General features: G+C 49.7%; 1 protein-coding gene across 2 annotated transcripts in view; it reads right to left on the bottom strand.

The window, feature by feature from the left end:
- The window catches only part of LOC138489378 (zinc finger protein 345-like), a 74,975-nt gene extending 54,095 nt beyond the window's left edge, over window positions 1-20,880 (bottom strand). Inside the window, exon 1 of one of the 2 annotated variants that reach the window (XM_069617094.1) lies at window positions 20,695-20,880. Coding sequence is in view for 1 of the 2 variants with exons in the window: in XM_069617093.1 (XP_069473194.1) it covers window positions 20,144-20,369 (226 nt within the window). In the remaining variant the exon portion in view is untranslated. Of the gene's footprint in view, window positions 1-20,143; window positions 20,469-20,694 lie in introns of those variants that run through there. The other variant, XM_069617093.1, reaches the window with a different exon arrangement.
- Window positions 20,881-21,471: the final 591 nt, after the last annotated feature.

Raw genomic sequence — 21,471 nt, 5'->3', positions numbered from 1 at the left:
TTTTGGCTGGTGGCAGTGGAAACTACTTTTTATATTCGACCGCAAATATTTTCCAATGGGATTTTCCCATTGTTCGAGGCTACCAACTTTAATTATTTAATTCTAATAGCCTCGAACATACCGCTGGTTTATTTAATTAATATGAATTCTCCGGTTGGTATTTTTTGCCAAGACTCGATTCTAAAATGGCGTGTGTGTTCTCTTCTGTGACTCCAACCCAAGTCGAGCCCTTTGTTCCACTTTTTGGCGGGCTTCTCAACAGAAGCCTCCAAAAGTGGTGCCACTCTGTCTGGGTACCACAGGGGGCGTGGGAGAGGGTTTAGGCACCCTGGACCAAGTTACCAAGTCACACTCTTGTGTGATTGGCCCAAGTGGTGAGCCGGCCGGCTCACCACTTAGCATGTTTGAGTGACAGCTAGGCTGAGTGAATGGGGTTTTCTGCATAAAAGCAGGGCTTTGGGGACTGGAACTTCAGAAGTCGCCACAGGACCTGAGAATCCGACGAGGCAGAAGCTGAGCCGACCTACCACGACGACACCACCGGTGGAGCCCTGCAGAACCGACTCACCACTTCCCGACGACAGAGAAGAACTCCCGGCTGGAGGGGCTTCTTCCCCTGACTGGTGGGCACAACCAGTTTTCCTTTCTTTCTTCGCACCCCAGCCCGGTTTGTGGTCGAACTGCCCGTGCCAAGCACCCCGGCAGCCGGATAGCCACTCACCACTGAACCGCGAATCACCGGACCGCTCCTTGTACCTGAGAAACTCCACGGCTGGTTTCTTCCCTGGCAGTGCAACGGACTCCTGTCTTCCTCCACGACGAGATCCTCTCTTCCCCCGGACGAAGCACCGACTTGCACCCGCTGCCAGGAACAACTGCCCCCGCTGGAGCCTTCTCACCACTTAAGGTACCGTGTCCGCCAGGCCTCCCTTTCTAAAGATTGCTACAAGGTAATAATAACCCCTTAACCTTCTGGACTGGGCTGGCCGCCTTGACCCTCTAACTGGTCCCTTTCTTTGGTCCAACTCCTTTTTTGAAACTTTACAAGACTTTTGTGCACTGCAAACTGTGTGACCTTGGACACATTTTGTTTGGATCCCCTGAAAGTGGATCCGGCCTCCTGAACCCTAACTTCACGGTTTTACCTTGCCTTCCGCTCTTGTTGTGTTCTGGAAAAAGTGCTGGGATCTGTTTCAATTTGTTCTCTGCTTTGCTCTTCCTTTTTTAAACAAACTATTAGAGTGCCATCTACGTTAAGCGCTCACCGCTGTCTGAAAATAAGTGGGGCTTTACTTAAGACTTGTCTAATATTCTTTTAAGGGAGTGTATATCTTTTAGTGACCGTGTTTTTGAATTGCTGATTATTAGTGCCTGTGTGTTTTTCTAGATGAGGTTTTAAATAAATAATGATATCTCTTTTACACCAAGCCCTGGTCAGTGTTTACTGGTTCTATTGTGTGCTCTTGACCTATTGTGAATACTCTGTATACTGCCTAACTCTTCTTGAGGGAAGTCTGACTGCTCAGCCACAGCTACCAAGTGAATCTGTGTGGTACAGACTGCTACCAAGTGGGTTTACTGCCAAACACCTGTAGTCTTAAATCTTTTGCAGTGGTCCCAGAGGGAACTGCACAGGTTTCTGCCTAACAATCAGACCTCTGAACACAAGTGCCTTTGTAATAGCCAATGAACGGGGGCGTGGCCTGGAGCGCTGATGAAGAGGCAGCTTCCTCAATGGCCTCCGCATGGGTCCGCGGTCACCAGTGATTCCCCCCCCCCCCCCGATTCCTGCTGTGCCCGCCGAGAAGCCTACCAACATGCAGCAGCGGAACATCCCCCGCACCGATGGCCGCATTCTGGGAGCCTAACGCCCCCGGGATCCCTTCAAACGCGGCGGGAGATTTTCCTCCGACGGCCGATGCCGCGTTCAAGATGGCGGCTGCTCTCCCCTCCCCGCTGGTGCGTGGAGGACCTTGGAGACGGGGTCTCCCCCGATACACTCGGGAGATGCGGTGATGGCGCCGCCTTCGCCCCTGCTAACTTCACCCCACCCCGCATGGATCGCTTGTGCTGCTGGCTCGCCCTCCTCCCCCTGAGCCCCTGAAGCGCGGAGTGAGACTCCCGCCACCCACGGCCTCTTTGCCGGCCCCGAAGCGCATCGCTCCGGCCTGCACTACGCGGAGACTCTTCTGATCCCTGCCCGCAGTCCGCAGGTCCCGGCCTGCAACCCCGCTGGCACCGGGCCCCCCGTGCCCATTCTGCGGGAGCCTGGGGCGGGGACCCACAACTGCTGGCCCCCTCCTGGAGGAGTGGGGCCCCCACGCCACTCGCCTGCGCCTCGGCCCCTGGCTTTCAGGAGGACTCCTTCCGCCATTCGGGTGAGACCGGCGGCCCCCAACGCCGGATCCACGGCGGCTGGCCCCCTCCTGGAGGAGGGGCCCCCACGCTGCCAATCTACGCTTCGGCCCCGTCTTCTGTGAAGCTCCCTTGCACCATCCGGGTGGGCCCGGAGGCCCCCAGCACCAGACCCACAACTGCTGGCCCCTACGGGAGAGGGGCCCCACGCCGCCCACCTACGCCCGGACTCCTAGCTCCTGAGAAGGACCCTCCCATCATTCAGGTGAGCCCGGCGGCACCCAGCACCGGTGGCGATCCCACCCTCGTCTGCCTGGAGTGCCCTGGGGGCTTCCTCTTTAGTCCTCCGTTGGCTCCGGGCCCTTCTGAGGGTCACAGCATTTCTGCAGCTCGCCGGTCTCTGAGTCTCCCACAGGCTGCCCCCGGTCTGGAGCGTGACACCTTCCTCGGCCTCCTGGGGCGCCCCTGCCCACCCCTCGTCTCTGCCTACTCCCTGCTCCCTGGGACCCTGCAGCGGTGGATGAATCGGAGACCCATAGCCATCCTGCACAGCGGTGCCGCTTCTTGCGGCAATCTACATCACCTCCCACTAAGTTCTCTACTTCTTCCTGGCCTCCACTATTTTCGGCTCTTGCTCACCCCCCGGAGCTGCTGAAGGGAGCAGACCCACAACCTCGACTCCCTGACCTACGCTACATGGGGTGCCCTGCGGCTCTGCCCGGCCTTTTGAAGCAAGACCACCAAGGCATTGGATCGTCCTTGGGAGACTTACCCGCTGTCAACCTGCTTTGCCTGCTTACTGGGGCGCCCCGGCCCACCCTACCCCTCTAGCCTTCCTGTCCCCGGAATCCTTAGCCGGTGCCTAGAGTCTTGGTGCTTGGTTCCGGCCCGAGCTCTATAACGATCCTCCACTTTGGAGCCATGTCCAGAGTTTCGAAAACCACTAAATCTGGTGACATCTCCACCACGCTGCTGGCCCCGGAGAAAGGGAAGAAGCCCGACCCCCCCCACTAAACTCACCCCCCAGAAATCTGCTTAAGATAAGGGATCGCTTGCAACCAAGGAGGACCTCCAGGCTTTTATGGCCGACATCAAGTCGGAATTTAGATCTTGCATGACCGAACTAACGTCCAGGCTGGAGCAGACGGAACAGCGAGTCAGCAACATCGAAAGCAGGTTAGGGGAATCGGAGGAACTGGCTATGGATCACTCTAATGCACTAACAGATGTCCAGCGATCTATCCGGACACTAATGGACAGAACCGAAATCCTCAAATTTAAGCAGGAGGATTTGGAGAATCGCTCCCGGCGCAACAACCTCCGTATTCGCGGGGTTCCTTCTACAATCCCCGATAGGGAGCTTCCCGGATATGTGAGCCTCTTCTTTCAATCCCTGCTCCCAGACATGGATGAGACACGGCTCCTGCTTGACCATACTCACCGACTGCAGCCTCGCCGGGGACTGGACACAGAATCTCCTCCGGACGTCATCACAAGAGTGCATTTCTACACCACTAAGGAAGCCATCTCAGTGATAGGCCGTTCTAAAGATGAACTCTTTTTCCAAGGCTCCCCATTGCAGATTTTTCAGGATCTCTCCCCCTTGACCCTTCAAAAGCGCAGGTCACTGCACCCTCTCTCGCTCTTCTTGCGAGACCAGCAGATTCGCTACCGCTGGTTGTTCCCCACAGCGTTACAGTTTTCGTATAAGGGCACTCCTCGCACCATTAGTCATCTGGACGAAACCAGCAGCCATCCTCCGCCCGGACTCCCCCGGGACAGCAGAACCACACTCCTCAAGCCAGGCAAGTTCGGGTCAGGACCCCGCCTCACCCAAACCAAAGCGGACCCCATGGTCAAAGGTGCAGCGGAACCGTAAACCCAGATAACGGGGATTAGCAGCTCCGTAACACATACAATGCAGGAATCACTGAAATACCCTTAAGCTTACCGCGGACCCAATGCGGTCCATACCCTCCTCCAGGGTGGATGTCATCCGTTTTACCCCTGGAGAGACTCAATTACATTGGAGATGTCACCCTGTGACATCCAAGGCGGCCGGGGGAGTCACTGACTAATCAAACTCGGTCCCCCCGGTCGCAGTTTGGTCTTCCCGTTGGAGGCCACTGTTGGTAGTTATTTTCTCCCGTTGGAGACCATTTCAAAAACCCTCAGCCACAGGAGACCCCAACGCAGCAAATTCTTCACGGCTATGGCTGACCTAACCCGTCCACAATGCCCACCCCTGCAGAACCGGGACTTGGAACTCCAGCCCCCTCATTTAAAACTAAAATTCACTACCTTAAACATCCGAGGCTTGAACTCCCCCCACCCCCCAAAGAGGAAGTCTCTCCTCCAAAGACTGCACAATGAGGGGACCTCAATCGCTTTTCTGCAAGAAACGCATCTACTCCCAACGGACTTCTCTCGCTTACGAAGCAGACTCTATCCCCTTCAATTCCTGGACTCTAATGGAACCAAGAAAGGAGGCACCGCCATCCTCTTCGCCAAGGACTCACATCCCCAGGTCTTGGACTCACTGAGGTGCCCTGAGGGTCGCTTTGTGGCGGTCAAACGCTCTGTCCTCGGCCAGCTTTATACCCTCGTTTCGGCCTACGCCCCGACTGAGCACCAGGCAGAATTCTACCAGGACTTGGAGGACGCCCTCCTTCCATTCGTGGAGGGACAGGTGGTTGTTGGCGGCGACTTCAACAGGGTTGCGGACCCCATCAGGGATAGATCCCACCCCCCAACGGCCAGGGACCTGAATTTGGCAAATGCATTGCTTCGCCTTTTCCGTGCCCTGAACGTTGTCGACTCCTGGAGAGTGCTGTCGCCAGAGGAGAGAGATTTCACCTTCTATTCATAGGTCCACCGCTCTTTCTCTAGGATCGACTTGCTACTGACTTCCCCTCAGATCCTGACCTTCACGGATGATGTCACGATTGGCTCCCGGATCCTCTCGGACCATGCTCCGGTCTCACTGATCCTGCGGGCGCACGATCCGGACCCTCTGCCCCGCCGCCAATGGGCTTTGTACGACCCCATCCTGGGGAACATGGCAACGAGAGATACGATTGTCAGAACTATTAAAAACTTCTTTGCGGAAAACCCTGTTGAGGACACCTCCCCGGCTAACACCTGGGACGCCATGAAGGCGGTGCTTCGAGGAGAGCTGATCGCCCAAGGGGCCGAATATCACAAACAGAAGAGGGCGACACACGCCATTCTGGAAGCCGAAGTCCGTGAGGCCGAAGACACACATAAACGTAAGGGCTGGTCCCCGAAATCTTACAGAGTCCTGCGGATGGCTAGGAACAGACTCGAGGTGCATTACGCTGATGCTACGGCTAATCTGCTGACCAGAACCAAACAGTGGTACTATGCCCACAATAATAAAGCTAACAAACTACTGGTCAACAAGCTGGCTAAAGAGAAGAGCAGAAACTTCATCATGGGACTACGGGACGCAAAAGGGAAGCTCCATCATGCGGAAGGCGACAAATTACGACTGGCGGTTGCTCACCAGTCAGAAATAATGACAGCCACTCCGCGGGACCCAGTTGTGCAGCACTCTTACATTCAGGAAGCGGCGCTTCCAGTTCTGGCACCAGAGACGAGAGAGGAACTAGAGACACCCATCACGGATGAGGAAGTGGAGGAGGCCATTAAGAGTCTAAAGCCTAGGGCCCCTGGCCCGGATGGGTTCACTACACATTTTTATAAACTCTTCCGTCCTCAACTGGTGACTCCTCTGACCCGCCTATTCAACTCGTTTGCTGCCTCCGGTACCGTCACCCCATCGATGCAGGAATCCATCACGGTGCTGATTCTCAAGCCTGGAAAGGATCCCCAAGAAAATAGCTCGTATAGGCCCATCTCCCTGTTGAACTTGGACGCCAACATCTACTCCAAGGTCCTGGCCAACCGCCTTGCCCCGGTCCTCCCAAACATTATAGACCCGGATCAAACGGGGTTCATCTTCCATAGGTCCACGAAGGACAATATTCGCAGGGCTCTGGATTTAATTTAGATCACCAGCCAGGACTCAGCAGCTAGCCCGGATTGCGCTGGATGCCACTAAGGCCTTTGATAAAGTGGACTGGCCCTACCTGTCCCTCGCCCTAGAGGCCTTCGGCTTTGGCCCAAACTTTGTCAAGATGTCTTTGGCGAACTATCAAGCCCCGAAGACCCGGCTGAGAGTCAATGGCCGCCTGTCGGACCCGATCCCTCTCACATGCGGGACTCGACGGGGATGTCCCCTATCCCCTCTGCTCTTTGCTTTGGCCATGGAGCCGCTGGCCCAACGAGTCCGCCGGAATCCCCTGATCTCTGGCCTGAGGATCGGCACGACCCACCACAAGATTGCCCTCTATGCGGACGATGTGCTCTTGACCATTACAAACATTAAGGACTCCATGAGGGCGGCCCTGGATGAATTCCGGGCCTTCGGGAATGTCTCAGGTTTCGCTATTAATTTCCAAAAATCAATGGCACTTGGAGTAGGCCTGCCCCCAGGCGAAAACGAAGCCCTAGAAGACCTCAGCCCATTTCAATGGAACACCCACGCTATCCCATACTTAGGGGTCCGGATCCCGGCCGACCCAACAAAGGTCTACCAGGTTAACTTCCCCCCTCTCCTCACGGAACTGGAAAAGGACTTGGCCCGCTGGCAGCCACAAGAGATCTCACTAATGGGGCGGATAACGACGACCAAAATAAATCTTCTCCCCCGCTTTCTCTACATGTGCGCTGCCCTTCCAACGGCAATTCCCCTCCCCCCTCTGCAGCGACTCCAGAGGAAAATTAGTGGCTTCATATGGAAGGGCAAGAAGCCACGGATTCCCCGGAAAACGTTGATGACTAGCACGAGGCTGGGGGGGCTCGGGGTACCGGACCTCTGAAAATACTATATTGCGGCGCAGCTGGCCCACTTCCAAGCATGGGACCTCATTTCCGGATGCCCAAAATGGGTAGAGATTGAACAATCCCGCCTCCCTCTCCCTTTCCGTTTTCTCCCGTTCGTCCCTACCGCGCTACGCCGCAGCTGGCCAGGGGTGCTAACTGCTACAAAGCAACTGATAAAGGCATGGGACTGGGCCCGCAGATGGGGAGGCATCCCAGAGGGCCTTAGTGCGTCCTCCCCGACCTTTCTCAATCCCGCTTTTGCCCCGGGAGCCCGTCCACGGAACTTCAGGAGCTGGGTGGCGGGAGGCCTTGAAACCCTGGGACAACTCTTCGAGCGGGATGCCCCCCTCACCTTTCATCGCTGTAAAGCAGTTTTTCAACTAACGGAGGCAGACAGGTTTACCTATGCTCAATTGAGGCACTGGTGCTAACATCCCCAGACCCGGGCAGCCGCAACTAGGCCCCTGGCCCCGCTGGAGCTCACAATGAAGGACCTGCCGGCCCGGGGTAAGATCTCGGCCCTCTACAGACTATTGTTGGACGACCCCCTCCGCATCAGACTCTCTTATATGGGCCACTGGGAATCGGATCTGGGACACGCAATCGAGGACCAAACACGGGTGGATGTCTGGACTAGAACTCGCACGGCATCCCGGTGTGTTACCAACCGGGAATGTGCCCACAAACTTTTGTTGAGATGGTATTACCCTGCGTTACGCCTCCACCACTTTCAGAGCACCTTGGACCCTCTTTGCTGGCGCTCTGTGGCCACCCAGGCTCCTATTTCCACATGTGGTGGTCCTGCCCTAGAGTGCAGGAATTCTGGACCCAGTGTTTGGCCACCATTCGAGACATCACCCAGATCGAAATCCCTTTGATGCCCGAGCAGGTCCTCCTGGGAATCCCACTCCCGGGCTTATACCCAAGAACGTGGAGGAGGGCGGCACTGATATCTCAGCTCCTGCTGGCCGCCAAAATCACAGTGGCTCGCCCCTGGAAGTCACCAGACGGACCACTACTGACTCTATGGTGGCTCAAGCTATGGGACATATTAATTGCAGAGAAGGTCACGGCAGCCAAAGCGGGTCTGCTCTACTGATTTTCTGACATGTGGGCCCCGGTCCTGGACTATGACCGCAACTTCCCGGCCCTGACTTTCAAACCATGCTTGATCGCCAGAGCCCTTCATACGATGGGGGAGGACTCGCCACCGGCCCATGCCGAATGAGACATTGCCTTCGGGAACTTGGGGGTGGGAGATGGGATATTGTTATCTGATATGCCTTGTGAGATGCACCTATTGTTAAAGGCATAGTCTAGTAAAAAAAGTTATTGTCCCTATGGGTCGGCCATGTTTTTTTAAGGCTAAGTGGCTCGATTTTAGAAAACTTTCCTATGGACCTTACCCGAGTTTTCGTCCATTAAACGCACGCGAAAACAAGCACCTGGGAGCTGCCATTTTCTGATAATCCTATCTTTTCCCTGATCGCCCTGGCTGACCTGCTTTTGCGGCACTAAATCAATTCCCCCGCCCTCAGCCTGTCATCAGCAGACTCGTACCGCCCATTTCCCAACGCCAAAGCACGTCTCGTGTCAACATTCGCTGCGCTTCAGCTAATGACGTGTCGCCATGGAAATGGCAGGACGCCTCTTTCCTCAATAAGTATAAACAGACCGTTTCACAACACACAGCAGCAGATTTTCGATTCCATTCCTCTCTCTGTGTTACTTTGAGTATTCTGTGACTCGTTTCTGTGCTCTGGTCAGCTACCTTCGCCGCTTGTAGCCCGTGTGAACACCTGTACCATCTCGGTAAATTATTTTACTCTGTTTACCACACAATGGCTACAATAATGCCCTACATGTACGAGCCTGAGTATACCGAGGAGGAACTACTGGAAAGGGAAGCACGCGAAAACGATGGCGATTCGGACGGCAGTTGGGAGGACGATTCAACAGATGAAGAGCCTGGGCCTAGTCGCATGGACGGCGTCTCCACCTGGTGCACATGCAATCGGTGCAAGCTAATGCCAACCGAGGACGAGAACTGCTGCTGCCGAGAAAACTCGGGATGCCTGGCCTACATTTCGGAAGGCGAGCCACGACCGCAATGCATCACCGAGCTGCCAGCCTTCAGGGCAGCCTGCCTCACACGGGCCGTGTTGAGAATCATGATGGTGCTTATGCACGAACTTCGAGCAACTGTTCGTCCTCGTAATCCGAGTAACGATTAAGTATACTCTGCATGTCATGCCACTCCTATTTCATGTTCTTCTACTATATCCAAAATTACATTTACATATCATTGTAACGCATGTAAGTCATTCAATAGTGTGCATTGTCTAGATAGCATTTGTCCGTGTAAAATGCCATTAGTTACAAGAATTGTCATTGACAACAAACGTTTATTAAACTTATCTGGGTCATTTAAAAACAGTTTGTTTCATTCCTTTTCACAGGTGGTACAGGCTGGTGGCCCATCGTCCCTTTACATGGTGGCTTCACGGGAGGCTTGGACACCGCGTTCGAAGAGTGATACCCGCCTGTGCCGTTCGTGCCATTAGAGACACGTTCCCGAGTGACAGCGGTCAGTACAGGGGATTTTCTCTCGCTGTGCTGCAACCTGACCTGTATAACCTTTAAAGTCTTCTATTTTTGTGTCATGAAAATAAGTTACAAAATAAAACACCACATTTATTTTAACAACGTTTGTCTCGATTTTTTAAATGAATCACATATATCTATACTATCAATTACCATTGGATTATACAGGCCTTAGGGTCTTGGCCACTATAATACACCGGTTGAAGTGTGGGTCTGTGCTCACAAGAATCTCCGGTATGTGGCATTTGTTATTGATAAGCAACGATATACTATCATTGATATAAAGGCGATATACTTTATATTGATATAAAGGCGGTTCGCGCCGGTGGATGCGCGCTGGCATGGGGGGGCTGTCCGGGGCGCGAAAGGCCAAGGTGCCAAACTACATGTACACTTCAAAAGGTGTCCCACGCCAAGGGGCCATCGGTCACATGGCCTCCTCAGACCCCGTGTCTCCAGCCAGGCCTCTCCTTGAAGCAGGCCGCCCCCCTGCAATCCACATAAGTGTGTCTCCATTCAGCAGTCTTCCTGTGCCTTATCTGCACGCCCCAGGGCCATCCATCCCACCCCCCTGTATCAAAGGCGGTTCACACCCGGGGATGAGCGCTGGCATGGGGGGGGGGAGTCCGGGGCGCGAAATGCCAAGGTGCCAAACTACATGTACACTTCAAAAGGTGTCCCACGCCAAGGGGCCATCGGTCACATGGCCTCCTCAGACCCCGTGTCTCCAGCCAGGCCTCCCCTTGAAGCAGGCCGCCCCCCTGCAATCCACATAAGTGTGTCTCCATTCAACAGTCTTCCTGTGCCTTATCTGCACGCCCCAGGCCCATCCATCCCACCCCCCTGTATCAAAGGCGGTTCGCGCCGGTGGATGCTCGCTGGCATGGGGGGCTGTCAAGGGCGCGAAAGGCCAAGGTGCCAAACTACATGTACACTTCAAAAGGTGCCCCACGCCAAGGGGCCATCGGTCACATGGCGTACTCAGACCCCGTGTCTCCAGGCAGGCCTCCCCTTGAAGCAGGCCGCCCCCCTGCAATCCACATAAGTGTGTCTCCATTCAGCAGTCTTCCTGTGCCTTATCTGCACGCCCAAGGCCCATCCATCCCACCCCCCTGTATCAAAGGCGGTTCGCGCCGGTGGATGCTCGCTGGCATGGGGGGCTGTCAGGGGCGCGAAAGGCCAAGGTGCCAAACTACATGTACACTTCAAAAGGTGTCCCACGCCAAGGGGCCATCGGTCACATGGCCTCCTCAGACCCCGTGTCTCCAGCCAGGCCTCCCCCGAGGCAGGCCGCCCCCCTAATACCACGACATACATACGTCATTCATTCACAAACACACCCCAGTTTCTAATACTTTAAAAACCACTCGATAGGTCTCATGAGAACATCTTTGTGCTTTGCAACTCAACTCTTGAACGTGCTACCTGGGAACCACTGAGATCTATGCTAATCTGCTTGTCATCGTGCTATCCGTGAACTCTGTGACCGACCGCTTCGAGCATACCCATCAGTGCGCTACCTGTGGCCATCCACCTATTCTCCCGCAACATACTGCTCTGCTTGCTGAACCCAACTGTTTGTTGGTCAAGGTAAGGCCATGTATCCTGGTTATATTTCACAGATTTTTAAATTTCTATCTATTTTCCAGTAGAGTACAAAATAGTGCAATGTTCATTGTTCTCATTGGTATTGACTTCAGTTTCCATTGCTATGCTATCAATAGATCTATTTATTTTAATCTGTGACTATTGTGATTGAATTGCATCCTTCGGGGGTCCAGTCAATAATGTTAGCATGTTTCCTTCTCATGCAAGACAAAACATCCAAGGGACGAGTCACATGTTCAGATTTCAGACACATGAATTATACATTTCTACAATTTATGCAAATACTAAGCAGCACATAATGAACTGGAATAGTTCCTGCGACCAAAACAAACCTTGCATTGATCATTGTATGATTCATTTACTTTTGTATCAAATCTTTACTCTTGAAGATTGTATATTTACTTTTCAGATTTATCAACAATGCCTGCCTGTTCGATTAGCGGTTGCCCTTCGAAGACCCATGCGAAATCTGAAGGAACTACAATGCATGTATTCCCGAAAACTGTTGATCGAATAAGAGAATGGGTCAGACATTGCGGATATCCACTGGATGAGCTGGAAAGTAGAGTCCAACAAGTCTTAGAGGACAAGAGGGGTGATCGATACCGCATCTGCAGCCGGCACTTTTCCTTGGACATGTACACAACTTCTTGGGTAACAAAGAAGAATAAACGGCGAACGACACGCAAATTGCGCGAAAACGCTATTCCCACTCTATTCGTCCACATTCCGCCACCGGTGAGTCAAGTGTCCCGATGTAGCTTTAGGCCTTGCGGTAGTGTGTAGCCGAATGGATTAATAGATATTGTAGGTGTTCTATCCCTTGTAATAATTTCGATATTGATATGAGTGTATAGTTTTTTGAATAATGACATTTATCAATATATTCTTTTTCGATTTCATAACCCACAAACGCAATGTATATATATATATGGGGACAGGGAACTGTGCTGTATTGAGCATTTTTCAAGTATTCTGTTGCCTTACATGGCTATTTTTAATATTGGCATTTCACTATCAATCATTAATTGACCTTTACAACTTCTTGACTATCCCTTGAATCTGAAGCAAGAACAATCTACATCCTTGACGTGGTCGCAGTTATCAACCACTTCTAGCGCGTATCAGGTAATCTTACTAGGCTAATCCGCTACATACTTGTTTTATGCATGTCAAGTAATAGTTTTATTCTATCGTGTAATTATTTTACCGAATGTTTGGTTACTGCTTTCCAATTGATATACACCTTAGTTATCGTCCACTGGTGTTTGTTTTCATTTATAATTAGTGTTATCCATACTAATGCAAGTACTGTCTTTCAGGGAGATGCTGAAGCGTCCGCCACATCTACAACGTTTCTAGATGATCCTCACCAGCAGGAGGTAAGGATACTGACAGCTCCATCGAGCGTCATCATCAGAGCAGGAATTCCTGTCATTTGATTGTTCTACACAATGTTTCATTCGTGGTTAGCCGTTGATATGTACCTGTGCTGTCGACCCCAGGTGTATGTTATGTTTTCACAATTGTAAACCTCACTAATGCAAGTACTATGTTTCAGGCAGTTGATGGAGCGTCAACCCCCGCACTTGATGTAGAGCCTGACATTCAAGTATACGAATCAGCGCAACAGCTTTCGGAAGAGCGCACTACATTTGCAACATCCATAGATATTCTTCAGCAGCACGAGGTATGGATACTGACAGCTCCATCGAGCGTCATCATCAGAGCCGGAATTCCTGTCATTTGATTGTTCTACACAATGTTTCATTCGTGGTTATCCGTTGATATGTACCTGTGCTGTCGACCCCAGGTGTATGTTATGTTTTCACAATTGTAAACCTCACTAATGCAAGTACTATGTTTCAGGCAGTTGATGGAGCGTCAACCCCTGCACTTGATGCAGAGCCTGACATTCAAGTATACGAATCGGCGCAACAGCTTTCGGAAGTGCGCACTACATTTGCAACATCCATAGATATTCTTCAGCAGCACGAGGTATGGATACTGACAGCTCCAGCATGCGTGATCATATAACGTGATTCCATTTGCTATACTTTCTTCGCTATTAACGCAAGTGCTGTGTTTCAGGGAGACGACGAAGCTTCCACCACAATCACAACATCTCATTTAGATGATGCAGATGTAAAGGAATCGTTGAAATAAGTCGATGAAATGTGATCATATTTTGATTTTCCTTGATTCTTTTGGACAATGCATCTTTCGCGGTTATCTCTTTATATGTACCTGTGCCGTCGACCCCAAGTGTGTGTTATGTTTCCAATATTGAAAAGCATACTAATCCAAGTACTGCGTTTCAGGGAGATGCGGATGCCTCCTCTCCAATACAACCATTCATGGCAGTCCATGCAGAGCCAGAGGTATGGATACTAACAGTTCCATCGAAATAGATCATCACTGGTCGAATACTTGTCGTTTGATTGTTGCACAAAATGTTTAAATCGTATTTGGCTATTGAGATGTACCTGTGTGTTCGTCCTCACGTGTTTTATGCTAACAATATTTTGATACATAGTAATGAAAGTACTATGTTTCAGGGAGACGATGGAGCCTCATTCCTTGCTGTCTATGCGGATACAGAAAATATAGTCCTTGCAGCGCAAGAGGAAGGGAGGACATGCGGAAACGAATCGGAGCTACAGCGTGCAGATGTTGAAGGTCGAGTCAAAAAAGGTGCAAAGAAAAAAAAACAAAAAAAGGTTACAAACAGTTAATAACTTTAAAAAAAAATTTGTGGTGGGGACTATTTTATGTTTTTTTCCAGTCAATTCTACTACACTCCATCTTGTGTTTAAACTGAACATCCCTTTTCCAATCTCTCCTCCAGTTACCCGTGGGCGTCAGAACTATACACACACACAGACAGTGAAGCGAATGAGAGATGTGGCTTGCCAGACCATGTACACTATGGAGGAACTATTAATTGAGGCGAGGCGTGTTCAGGCTCGAGATGCTCATGTCCAATGGCCAGAACATGAATTAGCTCTGTTTGGAGACTACAGCAAAGTTGCATTGGACCATAGCTACTGTGCGACCGGACCACCACAAGAAGATGTTATTGAATGTATTGAAGATAGCTCTGAAGTAGTTGCAGATCAATTTGCACAATCTACACCCGCCAAAAAATTGCCACCAAAAAACATGTCGACATTGTTGTGTTCTCCCATAAATGTTGAATTAGCAGATGTTGAAATGAGAGAGAATGAACCAGCCGCAGCATCCATAGACGCAACAATACTTGATATCAGCGATATTACTTTCCAATGTGTTGACATCTCCACAACGTCAAAGGCCGAAACAACGTTGACGCAGGATGACAGTCTAATGAAAGAGAGCAAATACATTGTATTCGACAGTTGCTTGATGGAAATTATAAGTATGCTGAAATGTGTGCATTCCATTGGAGGGAAAGTATGTGGGAAGCCATTGATTAATGTGACTCGTCAAATGAAAGGCAGTAACGTCAAAATAAATGCCGCCTGTAGATTAAATCATAGGTTCTCATGGTCTGCACAACCAATGCTGGGGAAAATGCCAGCAGGCAATTTACTGTGTGCAGCTGCATCACTTTTTAGTGGCTCCAGTTTTAGAAAGTTAGAGGCTTTCTTTCAGTTTGTGGGACTCCATTTCATTTCTAGTGCGCTGTACTACACATACCAACGTGATTATCTGTTTCCGGCCATTAGTGATGTTTGGAGAATTGAACAATTGTCTCTAGCAAGTACATTCGAAGGCAAACGATTCAGGCTAGCCGGCGATGGACAGTGCGATAGCCCTGGATTTTCTGCCAAGTACTGCACCTACCACTTTCAGGACATGGATAGTAAGAAAATTGTGAGTTCGGAGGTCGTGCAGGTAACACAATGTACATCCTCAGTGGCCATGGAGAAACTAGGATTTATAAAATCAGTGGAACATCTACAATCGAGGGGGATGCACATCGACCTCATAGCCACGGATAGACACGTTTCAATTGCCAAGACAATGAGAGAGCAGTTCCCACATATTAAACATCAATTTGACGTATGGCATCTTGCTAAATCAATCAATAAGAAAATCTCGGCTGCAGGAAAAAAAAAGGTTTTGAAAGTATTTTGCAGTGGTCACATTCTATCACCAACCATCTTTGGTGGAGCTCAAAAACTTGCGAGGGGTCAGTGGAAATACTACTTGAAAAATGGCGGTCACTGATGCACCACTGTACCAACGTTCACCGCTGGACAGCAAATGAACATTTCCACCAATGTGAACATGGCCCTTTGTCCCCAGAGGAGGCACGGAAGAAGAAGTGGTTGATTCCATCATCACTGACACACAAAGCCATTGAGAAGATTGTTTTCGACAAAACTCTATCAAGAGATTTGAGAGGACTGACAGAATTCTGTCACACAGGAGATTTGGAGGTGTTCCACAATATGTGCCTAAAGTACAGGCCAAAGCGCTTGCATTTTAGCTTTCGGGGCATGAAACATCGCACTCTACTAGCGGTCTTGGCCCATAACAGCAATGTCGGACGTGAACAATCTAGGACTAGGGGTAAAGTAAGGATGCCTCGCTACACTAAGGTGTTTTCAAAACGAAGTAAGCAATGGGTGATCAAACCAGTCTATGATGAAATGCAGTTCGACTTTGTGAAAGGCCTTATTGTTGCTGTGTTAGAGAAGCACAGATATGGAATTTTGGACGTTTCTGTACAGAGCAGTGATCCATTGCCACCAAACATTGCGACTGTGCCATGCCCACCCGATGCACAGCTGATTGTAAAGTACAAATCGCGGTTTAATTACAATAGGATTGTATTTTTGTAAATAAATGTTATTGTACAGTGTACCAGTAAACCTAACCCCCAACTTCACCATCATGGGTGGCGAAGAAGCTGGGTGTCATCTTTGAATTCTCTCCATTCACCTCACATATGTGTATGTATATATTTTTCTCATGCCTCATCTCATGTAAATGTAAATGCTGCGCACTGTTAACGGAGGGGAGGCTTGCGTATTGCAAATAATAAAACAAACAAACAATAAATCTCACTTTTAACTCAACTCCTGTGGTACTTTATACTTTCCCTGACCTTCCGCAAAAAATTAAATGTCTCAATTTGGGCTGCAAAGCTCGCAGACAACGGGGACAAAATTGGGGCACTTAGAACGCGCCAGCCAAGCAGGCCGTGGCATTTGGGAGAGAAGCCAGTTCGCATTTGCACATTGAGGCGCACTACATAGACGGATTCTAAACTTCAAGTTCTCATAGATGCCTATACTACGTGAAGTTGCAAATAAAGAATGTGAAGGACAGTGCACAGATGAGGCCCACAAGTCGCACTGGAAGTATAAGGGTCTATTGTTTTTTGACCTTGAGACAGGGACCATGCCGAAAGAACTACATTTGAAGGGAGTGCGCAATAACGTAAGAGACGATAAGGCAGAAAATTCAGAAACTAGACCGAGTTTCAGTTTTAGGTCAGTATACAAAAAATCATTGTCAAGAGCACGGTCCGTTTTACAGACTGCATTACGAAGAGACACAATGGAAATTTCAAATATAATGTAAGTAAATCTTTACACGCTTTTATACCGGAATGAAGATTTAATGAATGGATGCATGAATAAATGAATGAATGAAGAGCAAGTAAAACTGTTCGTAGTGGGCACATGGGCATGCAGGTTCACTGGTCTCACCGATCTCGCTCCTTGGCCCAGCCACTTTTCCCTGCACTACGGGACTGTCTCTGTATCCTTCAGCCCCTTGTCCCGGCATTTACCTTGCACTTGCCACCAGCTGGCCCTATTATTTAATTTGTATTCAACTATCCTTGTACCGCCCATCCCCATGCGCGATCAGAAAGACACCTGGCCTAGTAGGATCGTTGTCTGTCTGCCCTTGTTCCCCACCTGCCTCGTCACGCCTAGAAACACTTGAGTATACGCGCGTTACAAATGCCATATCATATCATATCATTCCTCATGCATGTAGACTGTCGTTTATCATTGTGTGTTGGCCTCGATTTATCTCGTTACTTTTCGCATTTATGTTAGAGAAGAACATACTCCATTGAACTACCCTTGCAAGCAAATAGTTTCTGATCGGCCGTAATAAATGAAATGAGTAATATTAATGAAGTTCGGCTAGCGAGACTAATTATCATTTTTTTGTTTTCATAACAGATATTTGATCCCTTTCTGCAACTGCCATCTGTTTGAGACACCGGCGGATGGATTCTTCAGCAGACACCTGCAGCTTCGTGTCAACAACTGGAGCACGATCACCATATTATGGGACGATCGCCAAGGGCCCACATGCCCTTACGCTGTACTAGTGGCTAGAAGTAACATAAACTTTAGGCTGGACTAGTGCCTAGTTGATGGAACAGCCTTGCGGTTCACCGTGCTTCCAAAGTGATCCTTTTTACGAAAATGAACACCCTGTGTGCCATAAAGGAACAGCGCGTGACTCAAGATGAAACGGAACAGTTATTGCGGATACAGATAAAAGAAAATAAATGGCTTCCGGAGTTCATATGAATATTCTCTAAACATTTGATGCCAAATAAATTTACTTTACCAAATGTACTGTGTTGCTGTTTCATTGTAAAGTACAGTTTCATATTCCGAATTGTGGCGCGCTGTGTTGTGAGTTGATCTGTATTGGTTTCCGGGTTCTGTGTGGAGTCGCGCAGAAGACGACTGGGCGCGTTTGCCTACGCAGCACAGTAACGTCACGGGGAGAGGCGGGGAATATGAATGTTTTGATAAAGTCAGGCTCAGGGGCGGGGGAATTGATTTAGTGCTGCAAAAGCAGGTCAGCCAGGGCGATCGGGGAAAAGATAGGATTATCAGAAAATGGCGACTCCCAGGTGCTTGTTTTCGCGTGCGTTTAATGGACGAAAACTCGGGTAAGGTCCATAGGAAAGTTTTCTAAAATCGAGCCACTTAGCCTTAAAAAAACATGGCCAACCCATAGGGACAATAAACATTTTTACTAGACTATGCCTTTAATGCTCAGTTATCCTGTGCGCTGTTTTACAAATAAACAAGTGTAATAGCCAATGAACCTGCATTCTTTCTCCGAGTATTAGATGTGCTCCACTATCACCCAACAACTCCTTATTGATTTCCAGAGTTTTTTTTTTATTTCTCCTTCTACATGCCCTTTTCCTGTTACATTTACCATTCTGCTGTATAGAAATAGAGGCAATATCGTCCTGTATAGCTGCCACCCTAGGGGTGTCATCATCATTAAGTCTACGTGGCTGTGCCTTATCGTTGCAATGATAGTATACTGGAGTGAAATGTTATGTTAAAAGATATGTATGCCACGCACTGTCAACATTGAAGTGGTCCCCTAGTGGATCAGAGGGTAGGGTAATTTAATAGGACTGAGCGGGAGAAAGAGCAACAGAGCTGTGATGTGCTGTTGGCAGCTTCAGTTTGGTTTATACCGTTCGCTGAGCTTAGGTGTGTTTTTAGGTCGGTAGCCTTCATGTGCTGTTGTGCGAGGCTATGTGTGGATTGTTTTGTTGTTGCAGTGTAGTAAAGTGTGTGTGGTTTGCTGTGCTTTAGAGGTATGGTTGTGTTTAGTTCAGAGTTTGAGAGGGATGAGGTTTTTTTTATTAGTAGGGTTGGTTAGTAGCATCTCTATCTAGATGGCATGCATGCTGATATCCACAGTTACGTCACAATGTGATGCAGGCTAATCTTCACAATTCTGTCTAGAAGTGGTGCATGCTAATCTTCAAAATTATATGTAGGTGTGACTCAAGGCTAATCTTCAACAACCCTGTCTAGATGTGACACAAGCTAATATTCACAATTCTGTCTAGATGTGACACAGGCTAATCCTCACAGTTCTGTCTGGATGTGCCGCAAGCTATTATTCACATTATGTCCAGATGTGACACAAGCAAATCCTTGCAGTTCTGTATGTATGTGACGCAAGCTAATAGTCACTGTTCTGTCTGGATGTGGCGGAAGCTAAGTTTCACAATCTGTCTAGATGGGACGCAAGGTAATATTGAATATACCACATCAGGTTCGCCCAAAACACCCACCTCACCTGTAGATTCAATTGAGAGCACCGAGGTATTGAACCACCCGCCTCGCCCCCTAGCACATAACCCGTACTATTTTGAAGAATTACATACACAGTTCAACAAACCGCATGGCACAAAGATTTTGGTTCACGTTCAATAGTGGTACAGAGCGAAAATAATTATTAATAAGTTAGTACCATTTTCAGGCTATCTTCAGCAGGATCATTGTGGGTGATTTTGACAGGTTTGTGCCTATTATATTGCCAAAGTCTTCTGGGCACTGTATAGGTGAGCTGGGCAGGGGAAATCCTAACGACTCATGCTGCAAGTTAAAACATCTACAAAAGAAAATGATCAATTGGAGGAAACACTGAGGACTCCTCTTGCCCACCGCCTACGCCAGCAGGTGGTGTCAGATCACTCAATTGTTGGGGCCCAGCATCCGCATTTATCTTGCTGCTCTCTGACGGGAAATAGACAGTGATTTTACCCGTCCCTGGAGTCATCAGCAAAGCGCCCTTTTTAAGTAGGGCCACAATATTAGGAGGCTTGTTCACAACCTGTCTAACAACTTTGCAGGTAGTTTACAGTCAAGACATCAAGGGGTGGCAGTACCTGGAGACTGAGGGTAGATCAGAGAGCGTAGAGTAGTGAAGAGTCTCAGGGCGTGTTGAGGGTAGCTAATTTTTAGAAAGATGGAATTGCTTGTAGATGCATAAGTTAGCAGCTGTAGAAGGGTCACGCTGCCCAGGGAGGGTGGGTTGTTTTTATACTTAAACAATGAGGGGCCGAGAACCCCAAGGTCATATAGCTGAGCTGTCAAGTTTACCAGCTCCGACATGGACAAGCCCCTCAGGCCAGGGTTATCCTTTCTTTGAATTCTGGGACTTGTAGTTTGGTCTTTCCCAAAATTCCAAAAGGAAAAAAACAGGGCGACCACTCCATATTGCAATAGCCTGTCCCTGAAGAAAGTAAACAGAGGAGGGTTATCAAGCCATGCATTCGCTGCAGGCTTATTTATTCCGCCAAAAGCACCAAACTTCACGGAAAAAGGAATCTACGGATCCCAGATTCCAATGGAGCAGAGACTGAAGCAGAGCCCCTGACACGGGCTCAGGTACCATGGTGACATGGCCGCTGCCCTCGGGGATAGTCTACTCACGCACCTCAGCTGAGCCCGTCCAGGCGCTGGGGGAGAAGGAAGCCTTAACCCTGGACTCCAGCACAGGTGCTGCCTGCCCGACAGCCCGCTCAGGTGGGCGTGGCGAGATGACGCGGCACGCTTCGTAGGCGCGTGCCAGACCCCGTAACGTGTTCAAAGTCACGTGGCAAGCGGAGGCGGGCCGTTGCTTGGGTCCTTTCCTCAAATGGCCGCTAAACCGTCCTCTCGTGGCTGGTGGCTTCTCGAGGACGACTGTCATCGCTGTCAACTGGCCCCTCTTCCGACTCAGCGTCAGAGCAAACGAGCGCTTTGGATTCTGGGATTTGTAGTTTCACTTTTCCTTGAAACAGAGGCACGAGAAGTCTGTAGTTGATCACGCCTTCTGCTATTGGCTATAAACATGGCTCAAGCTAATTAGTAGCTCTAACTCCCGGCGTTTTGCTCCAGTAATTTCCAAATTTATTTCCTTAGTTTTTTGGAAATTGCGGGTGTTGCAAAGTGAACCCCTGGGAGCATACTAGCTCCCAGGATGTTGTTATGGGTCACGTGGCAGTAGCCACGTGATGAACATAATAAAAGTAACGGGCCGTTTCCGGCTCGTCAATCTTGCCACCATCGGGCTCCAGCATTGTTCCTTGTGCTGGCAAGGACGGGGCCCAGCTCGAGGACGGTGCCCCTGCCAGGCAACGCCGTCCCTGTGGGTCCACACTGCCCTGTGAGGCTGGCTTGGATGGCGTGGAGTGGGTGGGATGAACCCCCACCCATGAGTCTGCGGCGTGAA

The sequence above is a fragment of the Ambystoma mexicanum genome, chromosome 9, assembly GCF_040938575.1.
Source record: "Ambystoma mexicanum isolate Mex_15411 chromosome 9, UKY_AmexF1_1, whole genome shotgun sequence".
In the NCBI taxonomy this organism is placed as follows: Eukaryota; Metazoa; Chordata; class Amphibia; order Caudata; family Ambystomatidae; genus Ambystoma; species Ambystoma mexicanum.
This window is presented reverse-complemented; position numbering and strand designations above follow the sequence as displayed.